This window comes from Eimeria tenella, genomic scaffold (genome assembly GCF_000499545.2).
Source record: "Eimeria tenella Houghton genomic scaffold, Eth_scaff13, whole genome shotgun sequence".
NCBI lineage: Eukaryota > Apicomplexa > Conoidasida > Eucoccidiorida > Eimeriidae > Eimeria > Eimeria tenella.
In genome coordinates, this window is record NW_013541502.1 from 86,565 (window position 1) to 101,690 (window position 15,126).

General features: G+C 48.8%; 3 protein-coding genes across 3 annotated transcripts; 2 read left to right on the plus strand and 1 right to left on the minus strand.

Moving 5' to 3' along the window:
- Positions 1-2,277: 2,277 nt before the first annotated feature.
- ETH_00001075 (regulator of chromosome condensation domain-containing protein, putative) lies at positions 2,278-7,222 on the minus strand (the record flags this gene model as incomplete). Its single annotated transcript, XM_013373288.1, has 9 exons — positions 2,278-2,856; positions 3,589-3,725; positions 3,842-3,917; positions 4,446-4,657; positions 5,003-5,050; positions 5,583-5,697; positions 6,275-6,801; positions 6,912-6,954; positions 7,109-7,222. The coding sequence occupies 9 exons, from the start codon at positions 7,220-7,222 to the stop codon at positions 2,278-2,280; spliced, it is 1,851 nt and encodes a 616-aa protein (XP_013228742.1).
- An 826-nt stretch (positions 7,223-8,048) lies between these two features.
- ETH_00001080 (60S ribosomal protein L7a, putative) lies at positions 8,049-8,615 on the plus strand (the record flags this gene model as incomplete). Its single annotated transcript, XM_013373289.1, has 1 exon — positions 8,049-8,615. One exon carries the CDS (start codon positions 8,049-8,051, stop codon positions 8,613-8,615), a length of 567 nt encoding a protein of 188 aa, XP_013228743.1.
- A 5,071-nt stretch (positions 8,616-13,686) lies between these two features.
- Positions 13,687-15,126, plus strand: ETH_00001085 (uncharacterized protein; the record flags this gene model as incomplete). Its single annotated transcript, XM_013373290.1, has 1 exon — positions 13,687-15,126. The coding sequence occupies one exon, from the start codon at positions 13,687-13,689 to the stop codon at positions 15,124-15,126; it is 1,440 nt and encodes a 479-aa protein (XP_013228744.1).

Here is a 15,126-nt window from a genome sequence, read left to right on the forward strand (position 1 = left end):
ATGAAACGCGAAAATGTTTAAACAGCCAAAAACGGCGCCGAGACGATAAAGTTTGTCAAGTTTCAAAGGATGAGAAATTTCGCAAAAAGTGAGACACAAAAGGCAAGTGCAAAACAGTGTTGCCAGTCCCACACAGCCCCAGAAGCAGCGCAACGGAATTTCAACTATTGCAACAACGCATTCTTCCTATTCCTTGAAGTACTAGTATTCCTTAAATGCTCACTCAACAAACTAATGATAAGTCAGTGCGCGCCAGCTTGAAACGCGCTTGGAATCTATGGCGCAGCGCGGGCCTGCAAGGTGGCCAAGCTCCTTGGCTTTTCTAGGAGTTTGCCGTCCAGGGTCTAAGCCAGCAACTTTGCTTGCTTTGGCTCTTCGTAAACTTTAATTTATGTATTGCTAAATCACAAGCTGATGGTGTAGGCCTTAGAGCCCAGAGATTATGGCCAGGGCTGCGCATTGCTGGTGGTTGGGAACATTGACTCTGAGCCCATTGTCATCCTTCAAGCAGCGACAGGCAGTCTTCGAATGCATAAGCCCGTTTCATTGCATCTTTTCCAATCATTGTTTTATTCAAATTAATTCGATCATGTTCATGTTACAAGAAGTATGCTCAGTGTGTGCAAAGAACCTCGCTCACCCCGCTTTCCAGAAGAATCTGAACTGCTGGAGTTTGAAGTGCTCCTTTCATGTGAATGCATTTCGTTCTATTCGCATCAATTTATTACTCGCACTCATGTAAATGGTGCTGAATTAAGGACTACCTTATTTTTCGTCTCCACGTACTGATCTTGCTGTTATTTGTTCACGTTATTGCCATCCAAGAAGACACAGACGCCCAACGCATAAGTCAGGCACAGCACATCAAACTGGTGGCGGCTGGCTGCAGCTGGCCACAGCCACTTGTAGGTAGCTCTAGGTAGATTACTTGAAAGGAGTAAATTGTGGCCAATGGATCTTCAGTAGTTTTACTCCACGGCCATGGTCAATGGGTACGTACCTCTGCTACAAGTAGATTGCTGCTGCAAGCTGCAGTTGGCTGTGGCTGGGTAAAATTAGTGGCAGCTAGAAAACGTATGTAGCTAGAAAGAGGTCCCAACTAGCCACGGTATGCAAATTCGTAGGCAGAAGCGCCGCCTCAACTTGCGCAGCTGTGCTAAGCAAGCCAGTGGATGGAAGGCAACGCTTACCTCTACCCCCCGGATTCATAGCCCCAAAACCCAAAACTCATGTCTGTGCTTTATGCAATTATGCACCTATACATGTATTCACGTGCATTCGCCCACACAGTTACACTTATGTGTTTCAACACACCTTGATGTGCAGAAATTACCACCGTTCAAAGCATATAAAGCCCCTTAGATCGTACCTACATCTACTTGTCTAGCGTTTGCCTACTTTGTGCTTGTATGTTTCTAACATGCGGTTTCTCCTGGTTTTGTTCCAAAGTGTAAGAAGACATACACGTATGCACGGCATTGAGACCGGCAACGCACGCTAGAAACACTTAGGGAACCTCATGCAGCTGCTGAAGCTGTTGCTGCTGCAGCTGGAACACCTCTGACGCTTGCATCGGCTGTTGCAGCGGCAAAGATACGTGCAGCCGCACCTGCAGTTATTGCAGCAGCCGCGATTCCCGCTGCACGTCGTAGGTGCCGCTGCTGCAGCAAAGGCAGGCAAGACGACACCAGTCGCAGCGGGCGCTGCTGTTGCTGCAGTAGAGGCTGCAGTCGAAAATCTCGACACTGAAACTCTTCCATTCAGCAGTAACGGACAGCTCCTGCCTCCCTTCTCCAGCAGTTCGTCGTTTCCAGTTGCCCTTGTCTTCTGCTTTCATCTATTTGCAGTTTCATTTGCGTCTATCCTTAAAGAACAGAAGAACAATGACTGCCATTAAATTTTGTGTGCTTAGCCCTAAATCCTAAAACCATACGTCTAAGAGCTGAGCCCTCAATCTTAACTCTTGAATAGCGTACGCTACAGTTTACAGGCACCAAACAGTCTAAGAGGTTGGCGCGAAACTTGACAGGCGTCAAAGCCCTTTAGCGGAAAACGCAAACTTTATTTCTAATCAAGACCTGAAACTCGAAACCTGGAATCCTGAAGTGACTCAGTGACTTAAATGAGGCCCAGACAAGGGTTTAGGGCTCAAAGCTCTACGCCTTACAGGCACAGTTAAAAGACAGACACAATTGACGTCCCTGATGAAAAGCAGGCAGTACAGAAATAGCAGCAAGGTGCATCAGCAACAAGCTGCAGCAGCAGCAGCAGCATGCCTTACGCGCCCCCATCATTGACGTGTTCTGCCCATATTGGCAGAGAAGGAGAAGGAGCAGCAACCGGCACACAACCGGAAGTCAGACGAGGACCCTGGGGCCCCTGTAGAGACCCTTTTAGGGGGGCCTGTGAGGATTCTCGTGGGGTCCGCTGTGGATCTGTGGGTCCTTGTAGCTTTGGAGGGCCCCCTAGGGGCCTCTGTGTCTCTGGCAATTCTTGTGACTCGCTGTGTCCATGTGCCTCTTGAGCCTCTGGATTTGCTTGAGAAAACCTGTGGGGGCCTTCTTCGGGCATTTTCTGCGCCTCTTCTTGAAAAGGCTCTTCTAGATCCCCTGACATGGCAGCTTGTGTGTCTGCAGGTTCTTCGTTTGCAGTGTTTGTGTTGATTTTCAGATCTGCTGCAGTGACTATGTGGGGCGAGTTTAGACAGCAGCTAAAGGAAACGGGGGTCGTTTGGTTGCTGTCTAGAAAAGACTTTTGCTTTTCTTTTTCCCCGTCTCCCGTAACTACTATTGTGAAGGAAGAGCCCAAACATAAACATGTCACCTTTTCGTGCAGCAACGAATATATCAGGCGAGGCTGAGACGCAGGCAAAGGCAAAAAGATCAAGAGAGGGGGTTAATACACTACAAAAACGAACATAAGGACAGGTAAAAGAAAAGGCAGATGTCAGGCCATGCTAATAAATACACAAATGAACAAAAAGAGACGAGCAACCTACACAGCAACAAGTAAACAAGCCCATGAGAACACAAAAAAAGATAGGACCCAGACATTAGCAGACAACTAAACATACACACGATGAGATCAAAGGACAAACATGTATGCGAATACAAATTCCAGTAAAAGGCAAAATAAAATGACCATTAATCTTATTTCGCCTTTTACTGATCAAGGGAAGAAAACGGCAAGGAGTAACAGAGAATTGTGATGAAACTGAGAGATAGCCTAAGAGATAGGCAGGTAAAATGCAATTTGGATTGAAGGGACGAATGGCAAAAGGAAGCAAACGGCGAGGTCAGAAACAATATATTAGCTAACCAATACAGCTGCAAAGTTACAAGATTGCTCTAACCAGCAGAGATATGCATGCAATCCCGAGACAGAGTAAAACCAAATGAGCGAAAACGCAAATAGACAATGAACAGCCACAAAGACAAGCGAGCCAAACAAACTGAAGCATTAGCATGAGGAGGAAGACACGCACACGAGGCAAATGAGAAAAGCAGAAACAGCCGTTCAAAGCGAACAAACAAAAACAAAAAGTAACGCAAACTAGAAAAAGAAAGAATGTTTTGGATTGCATCTCACCCTGCAGCAAGCATTCTTCAAACCCGACTTCAGGGCTACTCCTGCTTGAGTCTCTCCAGCCACCAGAGCCTCTGTCGCTGCTGTGAAAATCAATTTGTGATCTGACGAGTGGCCCCACAGATACAACTGGTGATTTGCTGAGAATCAAATGCAGCAGAGAACAAAGAAAAAGTGGAAAATGCGCAAAATGAGAAACAATTGGCTGAATTAATCGTAAATGCAGTGGTGATTCGAAAAAAGATAAGCTGCTTACGTGTAATGCACCCCGAGTGTCTGTGGCCGCAGGCGACTCTGGCGACTCTGGCTCTCATTTCCCCAACTTTAATTAGCTAAGCACAAAGGAATAATAAGCCGGTGAATATATCAATAAATATATGTTTATATATTATCGACGTACACAACTGATGAATATGTGAGCAAACGCCACGAAGAAGCACGTGTAAGTCTGGCTATCACTTCCCCAACCTTAACCAGTCAAGTAGAAAACAATGAGTCTGTAAATATATAAATAGATCTATCCTAATATAGTGATAAATAGATCATCAGATATCATGATCAAGCCAATTCAACTCTTGAATACCGAGACGGACCGACCAACATATGAAGAGCAACATACAAGTCAGCACAAGTAAGCAGCTCGGCAGCCGCAATCAATACCCTGAATTCCGGCTTAGAGCAAAAACTGGTAAGATGATCCATTGGGCATCTAAGCGTTACTGCTCCTGCCTACAAGCACTGACTGGTCCATTGTTAACTGGGGAAACTATGTGAGAAGACCCGTGAATTATTTGTTTGAATATAAGTCGCAAAGCTGAACAAAAAGAAACTAGCCGCCTTATGTTTAAAAATAAGATTACCTTGGGGGTCACCAGCTTGCCTTGGTGCCCGGGCAGGCCGCACTGCCCTGCCAGGTTGTCCCCGAAGGCCCATAGTCGCAAATCCTGAGTCAGCAGCAGCGCGTGCCTCTTTCCAGCAGCAACAGAAATGATAGGAGGCAGCAACTGCCCGCCGGCGTCTTTAAGGGTCAAGGGGGTAAAAGCAGAAGAGGCGATGTCGAACGGGTTCCCAGCTGTACGTACATCCCAAATTAAAGCGTTTACGTTTTTATTTGTGTGCTAGTATATATGCAGCTAGGAGAAAAGCCATATATGCTTCGAAAGTCAGGTGGCGATAAATATGTTAAGTATGGGTCAGGCTTTTCAACGTAAATGTAGACCGGAGGAAGGGGGCAAAGATTCATCAATGGTTTACGTGACCCTTAGGGGGAACTGCAACTGAGCTCAGCAGACACTGCGGGTACACCACGGCCAGCACCAGAAATAGCAAATACAGCAGCAACGGCAGAAGCAGCAGCAGCAATTTCTGCTGCTGCAAGGGACGCAGTGTATGTACACCTTAGAGGCGATGGACTCACCTAGCTCCCCGTAAGTGCCGTCGCCCCATGCCAACACCTGCCCTCTGTCTGCAGACCCAGGAATAAACAAAAACGATGAATCAACCGAACCAGTGTGCATCTAAAAACCATTTTCCTGTATATATGAATGTATATTATTAGACAGTACAGAAATGTATGCGAAAAGCTGTGTATGTCATATACTCGAACCCTTAACATGTCTCGCAGTCCCACGCATATCCCGCAGCAGCAGCAGCAACAGCTCCTACAACAGCAACAGCAGTGCCGCTGCATCAATACGCCCCAACCCAGCCAAAGCAGCAGCAACGCCACAACTACAACCATCAGCAGCAGCAGCACCAAGCAGCAACAGTAGCAGCAGCACAACGCGCCTACTTGCCTGTGAGAGCTAGTACAAATGCTACTCCGATGGCTATTTGGTTGATTCTTTGCATGTGATTGAAGAAAAATATGAGCCGGGGAAATAGCGAGAAACGCGCATGCAAGAGCCTTCCCCAGCCGAGCAACTGGCCCCCGGCCATGAGGGCCAGAGACTGGCCGTAGGCAGCAGCGATGCGGCGGCAAACAGGTGTACATACACCTGGAGAATGGGAGGCCTGCAGCGACTCCAGCAGCAGCAGCTCCTTGGGGCTGTATGCGCAGCTGCCGCTGCCGTCGCCCACAGAGTCCCCAGCACCCCACGAGTATACCGAGCCCTACAGAGGCAAAAAAAGAGAAATTCATCACTCTAGCATTGCATTTACTTGTCCATTCAAGTCCCGTTCCATTAGTTGGTAATAATAAATGCTATAACGATTGAAACTCCCAGAGAGGTGCACAGATATGTGTGCAGTCGCAAATGCATGCGCTCCTCATGCACATTGGGGATAAATGAAAAATAAAACAAACAGCGGATAACAAGACACAAACTCTGAGAGGCGAATTAACACATGAAGGCGGATATGAGCATCAAAGAAAAACAAGAAAAGTAGATCTTTATTTGAACAAAAGAAGCAAACAGCTCTAGATTAAACAGAAACTGACGACGTGCAAATGCAAGCGAAAGGCAGAAAACGCGATAGGACGTAGCCAAGGAACAGCGGCGTCCAGGCGCGGCAAATATGAGCAAAGAAAACGCAAAGACGAAAAAAGAAGAAAGAGCAAACAGAAGCAGAGAGCTCACAAAGAAACCTGAAATGATGGGAGAAGGAGGGTAACTAGAACAGGACAAGAAGAAGAAAGGGATAGAAACAGGCGAAAAGAAACAACCACAATAACGCAATCCAGGCCTACGTCTTCTGTAAGAGCCACAGAATGGTATTCCCCAGCAGCAACTTGAACTACAGGCCCTCCTAGTCCATGGATCTTTTGTGGCTGTTTGGCTGTGAGTAGAACGGGCCCCAGGCCGAGCTGTCCGTACACCCCAGTGCCGTACGCATGCACAATCCCCTTGTCAGATAAAAACAGCGCATGTGTTTCTCCTGCAGCAACCTCTGTCACCCTTGTGTCGTAGAGACACCGGAGCACCACAGGCTGGCACAAGCTGGTGCTGCTGCTGCTGCTGCTGCTGCTGCTAAGGTAGGAGTGGGGAAAAGACCCAGAAAGGTCTCCAGACGAACCCACAAACGGCTCGCCAGAGGTCCCTCTTGAAAAGGCAGCTGGGGGGCCCCCATATGGGGCCCCCGGCGCGCTGCTGCTGGGGGAACTGCCACTGGGGGCCCCCAGATCCTGCAAGGGCCCCCCCTCGGCTTCCTCCCGTACAAGACGGCGGCCCCATATATATATTACTGTGCGGGTGTCTCTGTATGTTGGCTCCACAACTGCGGCGCAAAAGAACAAGCCAAACCCTAAACCCTCAGCCACAAACCCTAGGGCTACTGATGCCACGCGCCAAACCTTAAACCCCGAACCCTAAACCCCTGCAGCTTACGCGCATCGGTGGAAATGACAGGCACGCAGTCCCCGCTCAGAGGCTGCAGAAACAAGAGGAAAAACAAGAAAATCCTCTTTATTATTGTTTCCTATTATCCTTTCTCACTGTTCTCGGCTGCCTTGTGTTCGCTGACTCCAGGCCTCAGGCCAGGGGCCCCTCGTGGCTCTGCTGGATGGACACTGGGCGCTGCCTACTGTGTCTTGCCCCTTGTGCTGCTGCTGCTGCAGTTGCTGCTTCTGCTGCCTGAGAAGAGCTTCTCGGGCAGACGCTCTCCGTCTCAGTACAAGTTCCTGGTGGAAGGCCGCCATCAGGGAACAGCAGCAGCAGGAGCTGCTGCTGCTGCACCAACTGGGGCAGCCCTGTCTCCGCTGATGCGGCACTACCGAGAGAGAAAATCGTGATCGTCTGAAGCCTGTGCAGTGACAGCTTGCGCTGCTGATGCCGTTGCTGCTGTCGCTGCTGCTGCTGCTGCGTGTACGCCTGATTTGCTGCGGGATAGAGTGCAAGTCGTGAGGCCCTGGTCACTTCAGGGGAATGTGTGGGGGTCTGATGGGCCTTTTATTAGAGAGAGCCCGGGTGTATCTACACCCGAAGTGCAACTGGTGCTGGGGCCCCTCGTATCGCATGCACCTAAGGCTACAGTGGCAAACGCTAGGTGGATCTCGAAAAACTATAGTTAATTAATTATTTTTTATCATTAATTTTGACTGCTTTAGTAGCTGTTGAGCTTTAACTGCGCTTTCACCGCAGCATGCTGTCGAGAACCTGCAACAGGCTGGCTGTAGCGGCTGCAGCAGGAGCAGCAGCTGAACGTGGTGTACCATCTCTCTTGAAACGCCGGGTGGCAGTGTCTCTAGAGGCCTTATTTTTGCTGATGTTCTTTACCTTCTGCCATCTTCTCGTTTTTAACTTGCCTCACAAATCACTGAGTGCCCAGGAAGGCCTCTGGGGCAAGCGAACACGCCTTCCCCGCACTGCAGCTGCTGCTGCTGCCGTTGTTGCGGGGCCCTCTTCGCTGGCTGTTCTTTTCTCTGGCCTCTCAGTATCGATTGAGGCTTTCTGATTTTAAAATCAACAGTAGTTGCCGCTGCAACAACAACCGCAGCACCGGCAGCAACAGAAGGGCCTTGTGAAATGGAGGGAGAATCTTCAGCAGGAGCAGCTCCTGTTGCTGCTGCCTACGTGTCTCCCTGCGCGGTGCCGCTGCTTGAGGGCAAGGCATACCGTCGTTCTGTGCGTTTGATCCGTTCAGTAGCAGCAGCAGAGCGGCAGAGCCGCAGCAGCCGCAGCGGCAGCAGCTCCAGTAGCGGCAGCAGCTCCAGCAGCGGCAGCAGCGGGACTAAACGTAAGTCTCTGAAGCTGCTGCGAAGAGGGGTTCACGAGGTGACTAAAAGCTTGAGAAAGGGAGAGTCTGGCCTTGTGTTCATTGCTTCTGATGTTTACCCAGTAGAGATAACAGCACACATACCTATTTTGTGCGAAGACAAGAACATTGCCTACGCTTACCTGGGGCCGAAAAAGACTCTAGGCCACGCCTTCAATTCAAAGAGGCCAGCCAGTGTTATCATGCTAGCCCCGCCGCCTCCCAACAGCGGCAAAAATAGAGATGACGATGAAACAAACGAAGCGGAGGAAGAGGATCTGCAGGAGGCCTACAGCAAACTCGAGAAGACAATTCGCAAAAATCACCCCTATCTTTGATTAAACATAATAGCGCTATTTCTAGTTCATATATGCGCATGCATCTTCATCCACGTCGTTACTGTTTGCCTACACAGAGACACGAGACAAAGACAGGCAGGTTGCATATGCATTCGCGCGTGTTTGAGTAATATGTATATGCATATGTATAATATATATATGCTAAGTACATATTTCCGGGTTTATTTGTTTGTCGCGCTCAATAAAACTGCAACAAACAGGGACCCTGGCCAGGCTGCGGCTCACTTGCCGAGGTGTCTGTACAGCTCGTCGTGGGAGGTGGGTTGTCCCACAGTGTACTTCTGTCTTCAAGGAGGCAACAAAGTGGACAAAACGGTCTTGTCTTTTGTTTTAAGTGTTCAGGGGAAAAAGACGGCGGTAGCAGAAACCGCAGGAAATGTAGAACTACTATCATTGTGTTGTCGCTACGAAATGGAGAGAGTAGTAGACAAGGGGGAAGTGAATGCCACTAGGCACTGTAAAGGGAGCCGCGAAAAGCGGGAAACTAAGAAGAAACAGATAAAGCATGTACGGCGTTGAACACATATATCCGGTGCATGCAGGGGTGAAGTAGAGTGAACAAATTGGAAAATGAAGAACATTTGATCGAGTAACCTGATAACAATGGGGAGGGATAGAGAAAGGGGTGAGAAAAAGCAATAGGAAGGTCCATAATAAAGCATAAAATGATACCAAAAACCCACGAGCGAAAAATTGCAGAAGAACCGTTGGGCGACGAGCAGAGGCGAAAAAACTTGCAAACAAAGTGAATCGCAGGCACACGGGAAGAGTCTGGAGGGGGTAAATACGGGAAAAAGGAAAATGAGATCAGCCAAGAGGTGTAGTCACAAGAAACGGCGCGATCGCACAAACGGAGGCAAGTGGAAACAAACTCGCGCAGGAAAAGACGAAAAAAGGCAAAAGGAAGTAAAGACATCGAATAACACGTCATAAGGAAACAGTCTAACAAGTGTGGATAAATACAGACCTGTGTGAACACAGAAAGGCGCAATGCGGCAAAAACAAGCAAATAAGGACAACAGATTGGCAGGCAGATGGCGCTAGTAATGTTGAAGCGTGGTCTGAGACACAAGAACGCAAAGAAGGGAAGGGACGGAAACAAACTGAAGTGAGTAAGAATCAAAACAGCAAATGGATAATATAGAGGAAAGCGAACGAGACAAACAAAAAGGCATGCGGAGACACATCGAGTCAAGAACGCAGATTGTGTATTGGTCTATCTCAAGTACTCATGACGTTGGGCTGCCGGCTATGAAGTCTACAGACACCTCTGAATCCAACACTGTTAGGATTCATAAGAACTAATATATAGGTTCGCGCTAGCAGGCACACTAGACAGGCAGTTTTATAGGTTTTCCAGTAGGTAAAGGTGGGAGGGACGTTTGTGGATGCCATGAAGCAGCAATCTCGATGCGGGCTTCGACGGCTCTGTCATTCCACCGTTTAGGGATGTTTGTGTGTTGTATTCGAGCCCCGTTCTTGCTGAGCTGAGCGTGTAGTTGTGAGTGTAGTAGCGCGACTTGACAAGGAATGCGTATTTTCGAGCATCAAAAGCACAATTACTCGTCTAAGTTGTTATTCACAAACTCTATAATCAATTACAGGGACTAACTCAAATATCGCTTCTCTTCATCCGGGCCAGGTCTACAGTATGGGAGTTTTACAGGCCACGAAACGGGCGTTCTTCTGATCTGTCCAATTATGGCAATGCTTCGCCCTAAAATGGCAACAGTATGCTTTACGGCATTAGTAAGTGCCTAGGGCAGCATAACAGCCTCTCGTTGAGCTCAAGTGGCCCCTGTTCCAGGCCACCAAGCACCCTGCCCCTCCTCCGCTAGGACTTTTTTAAACACAGGCCGAGGGAAAATAAAACGTAAACGCGGCCGCAGCGGCCGCGTTTACGTCTTATTTCCCCTCATTTTATAGCCGGCACACAAGATCGAGGGTCTGCCTTAATAAATGGAGCACGACCTGCAGGCAAGACACACCAGGTGTGTTTGCCCAAGAGGTGCCTTCGGTGACAACAGGTGGGCCCAAGGAAGTCAGAAAAACAGGTGGCTCCTTAACCAGCCCCAAACATATTTTCAGTGAAATTCCGACGGTTATTAGCGGCGCTATGTCACTTTCGGCGGCCTGGCCGATGCGGCGTTCGGTCCGTTCAGTCCTCAGATTTCCTATTCATGACCCGTAGGACCATAACGGAAGGAAATATTTAGGAAACATCGAGACACAGCAAAGTCTTCTATGTCTAGCCAAGCTTTTCTGGCAGACATTGAATGTTCTTAATATTCTGCTCCCGGTAAAGTGGAATGAGATAAGCCTCTTTGGAGCTACTACTGGTGGCGAGGCCTGTATGGCGTTTCGTGGACACTCTTCAGGGTACCTAGCTACTGAAGGGCGTGATAGTACGCCCAATCCTACAAAACCGTAGGATATTGGAAATACTTATAACCCCTCTAGCACGTCGTACGCGCTCCGTCGCTCCACTATAATGCTGAATTTGGCCCGCACCAAGTGTGAGCAAGCCAGTTACGAAGCCCTGTCGCAGCATGTACCGAAGCTGTCATATTTATCCTGAATGCCGTATGTCATGACACAGTTCCTTCCAAGAGAGAAGGTTTTCAAAACTGGAAGCGACGCGCCATGTTTTGCCCCGATTAAGAGAATAAGGCTTCTCCACTGCGCGTAACCTAGCAGCGTCCAGCTTCCTCTCCGTAGCTAGTCATCCTTCACACACATTGAGTACTGAGCCAGCATCTGCTATCGTGTTGGCGACGGATGCTGATGCATAACTCTTGCGAGACCTCCTGGTGTGTTTCAAGTGTGAGGTAGGATTCTTATGTGGCGTATGGGGGGCAGCTCACATATCTCAAGAGTAGCCGTCAGTTGTCGAGTGCAAAGCGCTATATTGTCATATTCTGTGGCTATTTACACGTCCTAAAAATACGCCCAATACCACGCGCAACTCTCGTAAATTCTTAGAGAGAAGAAAGATACTTTCAAAAGACCCGGGCAGGGAGGGGTTTTGTTTTTGACTGTGACATTGCGGCATCCACAGATTCCCTAAACATTACAGTGTCGATAGCAGATCCAAATCGGCGTCTCTCATCAGAGCATGCATGGTTTAGCCATCTTCATCTCTGTCAAACAATATAGCTGATTTGCTTCTTGGGCTTGCCAGTTGTGATTTGTATGTTGTCCCAAGACCGCTTTCGCGCTGGAGTGTAGTATGCAGCACTGTACTTAATATTTCACGATCCCGAGTGCAATGGAGTATTTACCAAGATTGCTACTTGCCACGCTACATATGCAGTATGCCTTTAATGGCGGGTTCAGCACTCAGGAAAGCCCCCTAGTGTCGCCAGCCATCCAACAGTTTGCGCATTTCCCTGCAACATGCAAAATTACCATCATTCCTTGAATACACGACAAACGCACACTATTTTGAATAGTCACAAACTCTAGAAAGTAGAAACGAAGAGCCAGATTGTGTTTCCAACATCTGATTAAACAGCTTCCACAAAGACAATGCTACTCTAGAACTAGTGCGTAGCCGTGGGTCTTGCAACTGGAGCATTCGCGGTTTAGATGCCACTGCAAAAGGTAAATCTTTCCTTTTTTAATACCGTGCATCTGTTGGGTAGATGCGATCAGGCTGCCGTATTAGGTTTCTTAGAGCAACGTGCGTGCCTCACTGTAGCACCGAACCCCTCAGCAACCCAGTTGTAGTAGTGCGCAGGCATTATAATATAATAGAGCTTGCTGGTGACCTCTAGAGGTTAGCATCCCCAAATAACACAGATAGCTTATTACCAGTAATGAAACAAGGCAATTTATATGCGAGATAGTATGTGCAGACTGGGAGTGTTTGCTGATATCCAAAACCTGGCGCTGGCGGTGACGCCGGCACTGCGACGAGGCACTGACCCAGAAATATGATTTTTGGATTATGTGGTTGGCAGACTTGAGGGATGACTGGTTATTTATTATTTGATGCTGTTTCATGAGATATGTGCGGAACGTAGAGAATTCGTTAGAGGTGCACCTCGCCGAAGGAAGTTACATAATAGCAGCGGGGAGCACTGTTCACTACACCAAGATCCGCAATCTAAAAACTGATGTGGGCACCAAATCCTCTGTACCGAGAAATATTCTAAATCTAATCACAGATGATCTCTTTTATCTTGTTTTATAGTTGCTCAAGCAATGAGTACGTTTTAGCGTTCATGAGCGCTGCAGAAGCCTACAATTTACCTCCTTCTGTTTCGTCTCGTTTTTCCAGCGCTTTTCTTATGTCTTGTCGTCGCTTTAAATTCACGCCTTTCTCCGATTTTTCTTTGTTTTGGATGAAATGTGTCTTATTTTGTCCGTTTCGGAACTGAGTCTCACGTGATCCAGCCACAAGCACCATGTAGAGGGGCAAAACTCGGGCACTGGTTCGAAATCAGCGGAGCCTTTCTCTGTCCGGTGTCCACGATCTCTCTCGACAGTGGGCCGGAAGAGGCTCGATGAGATGCCGGCGTCTTAGCTTAGCTTGGCATACAATGCAAATATCAGCTGGTGTCGTTCACGTCTCATTTCGTCCCTTTTTGTGCCCTCGGGCTCTAGGAGCACCCACTATGGCGATGCTACCTCAATGCAGCTGAACGGTCCGCATAAACATACACTTACCTGTCTCTTTTCGTATCGCTTTTATTTTTTAGCAGATTCTCGAGTCAATTGGGGGTATCTGCAAGCTCATTGCATTGGGGGGTTTCTATTTGGCGTCCTGATGACATCCTTGATGCGCCTCCGCCCATCTGGCGTGGTCAAGACCGTCGCCGAGCGCTGATTTGCCACGCGATCGACACATACCAGATAAGTTACGTTTTGATGCTGTTCACAACCTTTCTGGACTCACGGGGCACTCACTGTTTACGGAAACACTGCCGTTTTTTTTCAAAGTTAACAAGTGTCTGTCGTCGGGCTGCAGCGTGCGCAGTTACAGACAGGCTTACTGTTCTTCCCTCACCGCTGCTGAAGTCTTTTTATTTAGCTTCCTAAAAGCCCAATGGTGGCTTCAACTGCTGCTCACAAGGAGCAGCGACAGCAGTGGGGTGACGCGCAGGACTACCGAGTTCTAGGTGATGATAAGACAACAGTGTTTTCTCTTCCACATCTTAGCCTAGCACATGGGCCTCTTCGGTCCACCTCAGGTCATCCACAACGCCGCTTCCAAGATCGGCGCAGAAACTCATTGCCGCGGTTTCTAGCTGCTACGGCTTTAATCCTGTCCATTCTGGTCATTGGGGTCATCTGCAAAGCTGCCCGAGAGGTTCCGCAGAGGCAGCCAGGATCAACACCTCGCCGTCTGGCCTCTGGCTGGCTACCAGACGAAAGTGCTGAACTTTGCCAGATAGCGGAACACTGCCTGGAGCTGGAAGCAGACATGGGTATAGCTCAGCCACCGGCACAAGCCACTGCTGGCGCAGAATCCGCATCAATGATAGAAAGCCTTGTGGCCATGTTGCAGGAAGCGGCAGAGGCCCACGAGCAGCAACGTACGGAAGGAACGGAGTGTCTAAGTGGGCCCCAAGTTATTATGTATCCCTCTTCTGAGGACTCTGCCAATCCAGCGCTTAACGGTTCGTTTGCAAATCTATCCGACAATGAGGGCGGGAGTTCGAGTTTCCCTTATTCACTGACGCATGCAGAGGGAGGTGAGTATGTTAAAGGTTCTCTACAGCGCGAACACAGCGGATTTCTGCACACTGCCACACCGACCGGAGCGATGGGCATGGAACCGAGGGCGGATAGTTCGCTAACCGGCCCATCTCTGGGTACGCAGCAGTTCCTTTACTTGGATATGGTTTTTTTAGAAGCATGGCGCTTGCCTATGCATCCTTTTGTGCGTTTGCCGTCTGTGGAGGCTGGAGTCTCGCCGCGAAAGCTTCGACCCTCCCGGCTTTTTCTGCACCAGCGCACCAATGTATCCGCCTATGCCTATTTCAGCACTTTGAGAGAGCTGTTTTTGCGAAGATCGCTTGACAAAGGAAGCGCAGATGCCATTATGGATGCGATAGAAGATTTAGCAGATGTTGCGTGGACCCAGACGAGCTGCAGGGCCCGGCAGATTCGGCCAGCTTTGGCTGTGTCCGCACTGGGGCGGGACTTCCTGGCGCTGGATTTCATTGTGTGCGCCATACAGCTATTCAGAGATGAGATGCGCCTGCATATGTGGTGGGAGAAATTTGCGAGTGCCTTCAGGACAAATTACAGTTTCAAGGGATCTGGCCTTCGCCGCCCCCGGCTCCGTAACTTCAACACACAGCTAGCGAATCGGCTGCTTAGAGTGATCGACATCTATAAGCAAGGAAATCGCCCACCTTTACCTGAGGTCATCGAAATAAAGCGATTGCTGTTTTGTTCCCCTTTAGCCCCCAAGCCATTCACCGACAGCCCATACAATCCTTGGAGAAATGATGACCAAGCTTTTCTGGAAGGGCAGTGA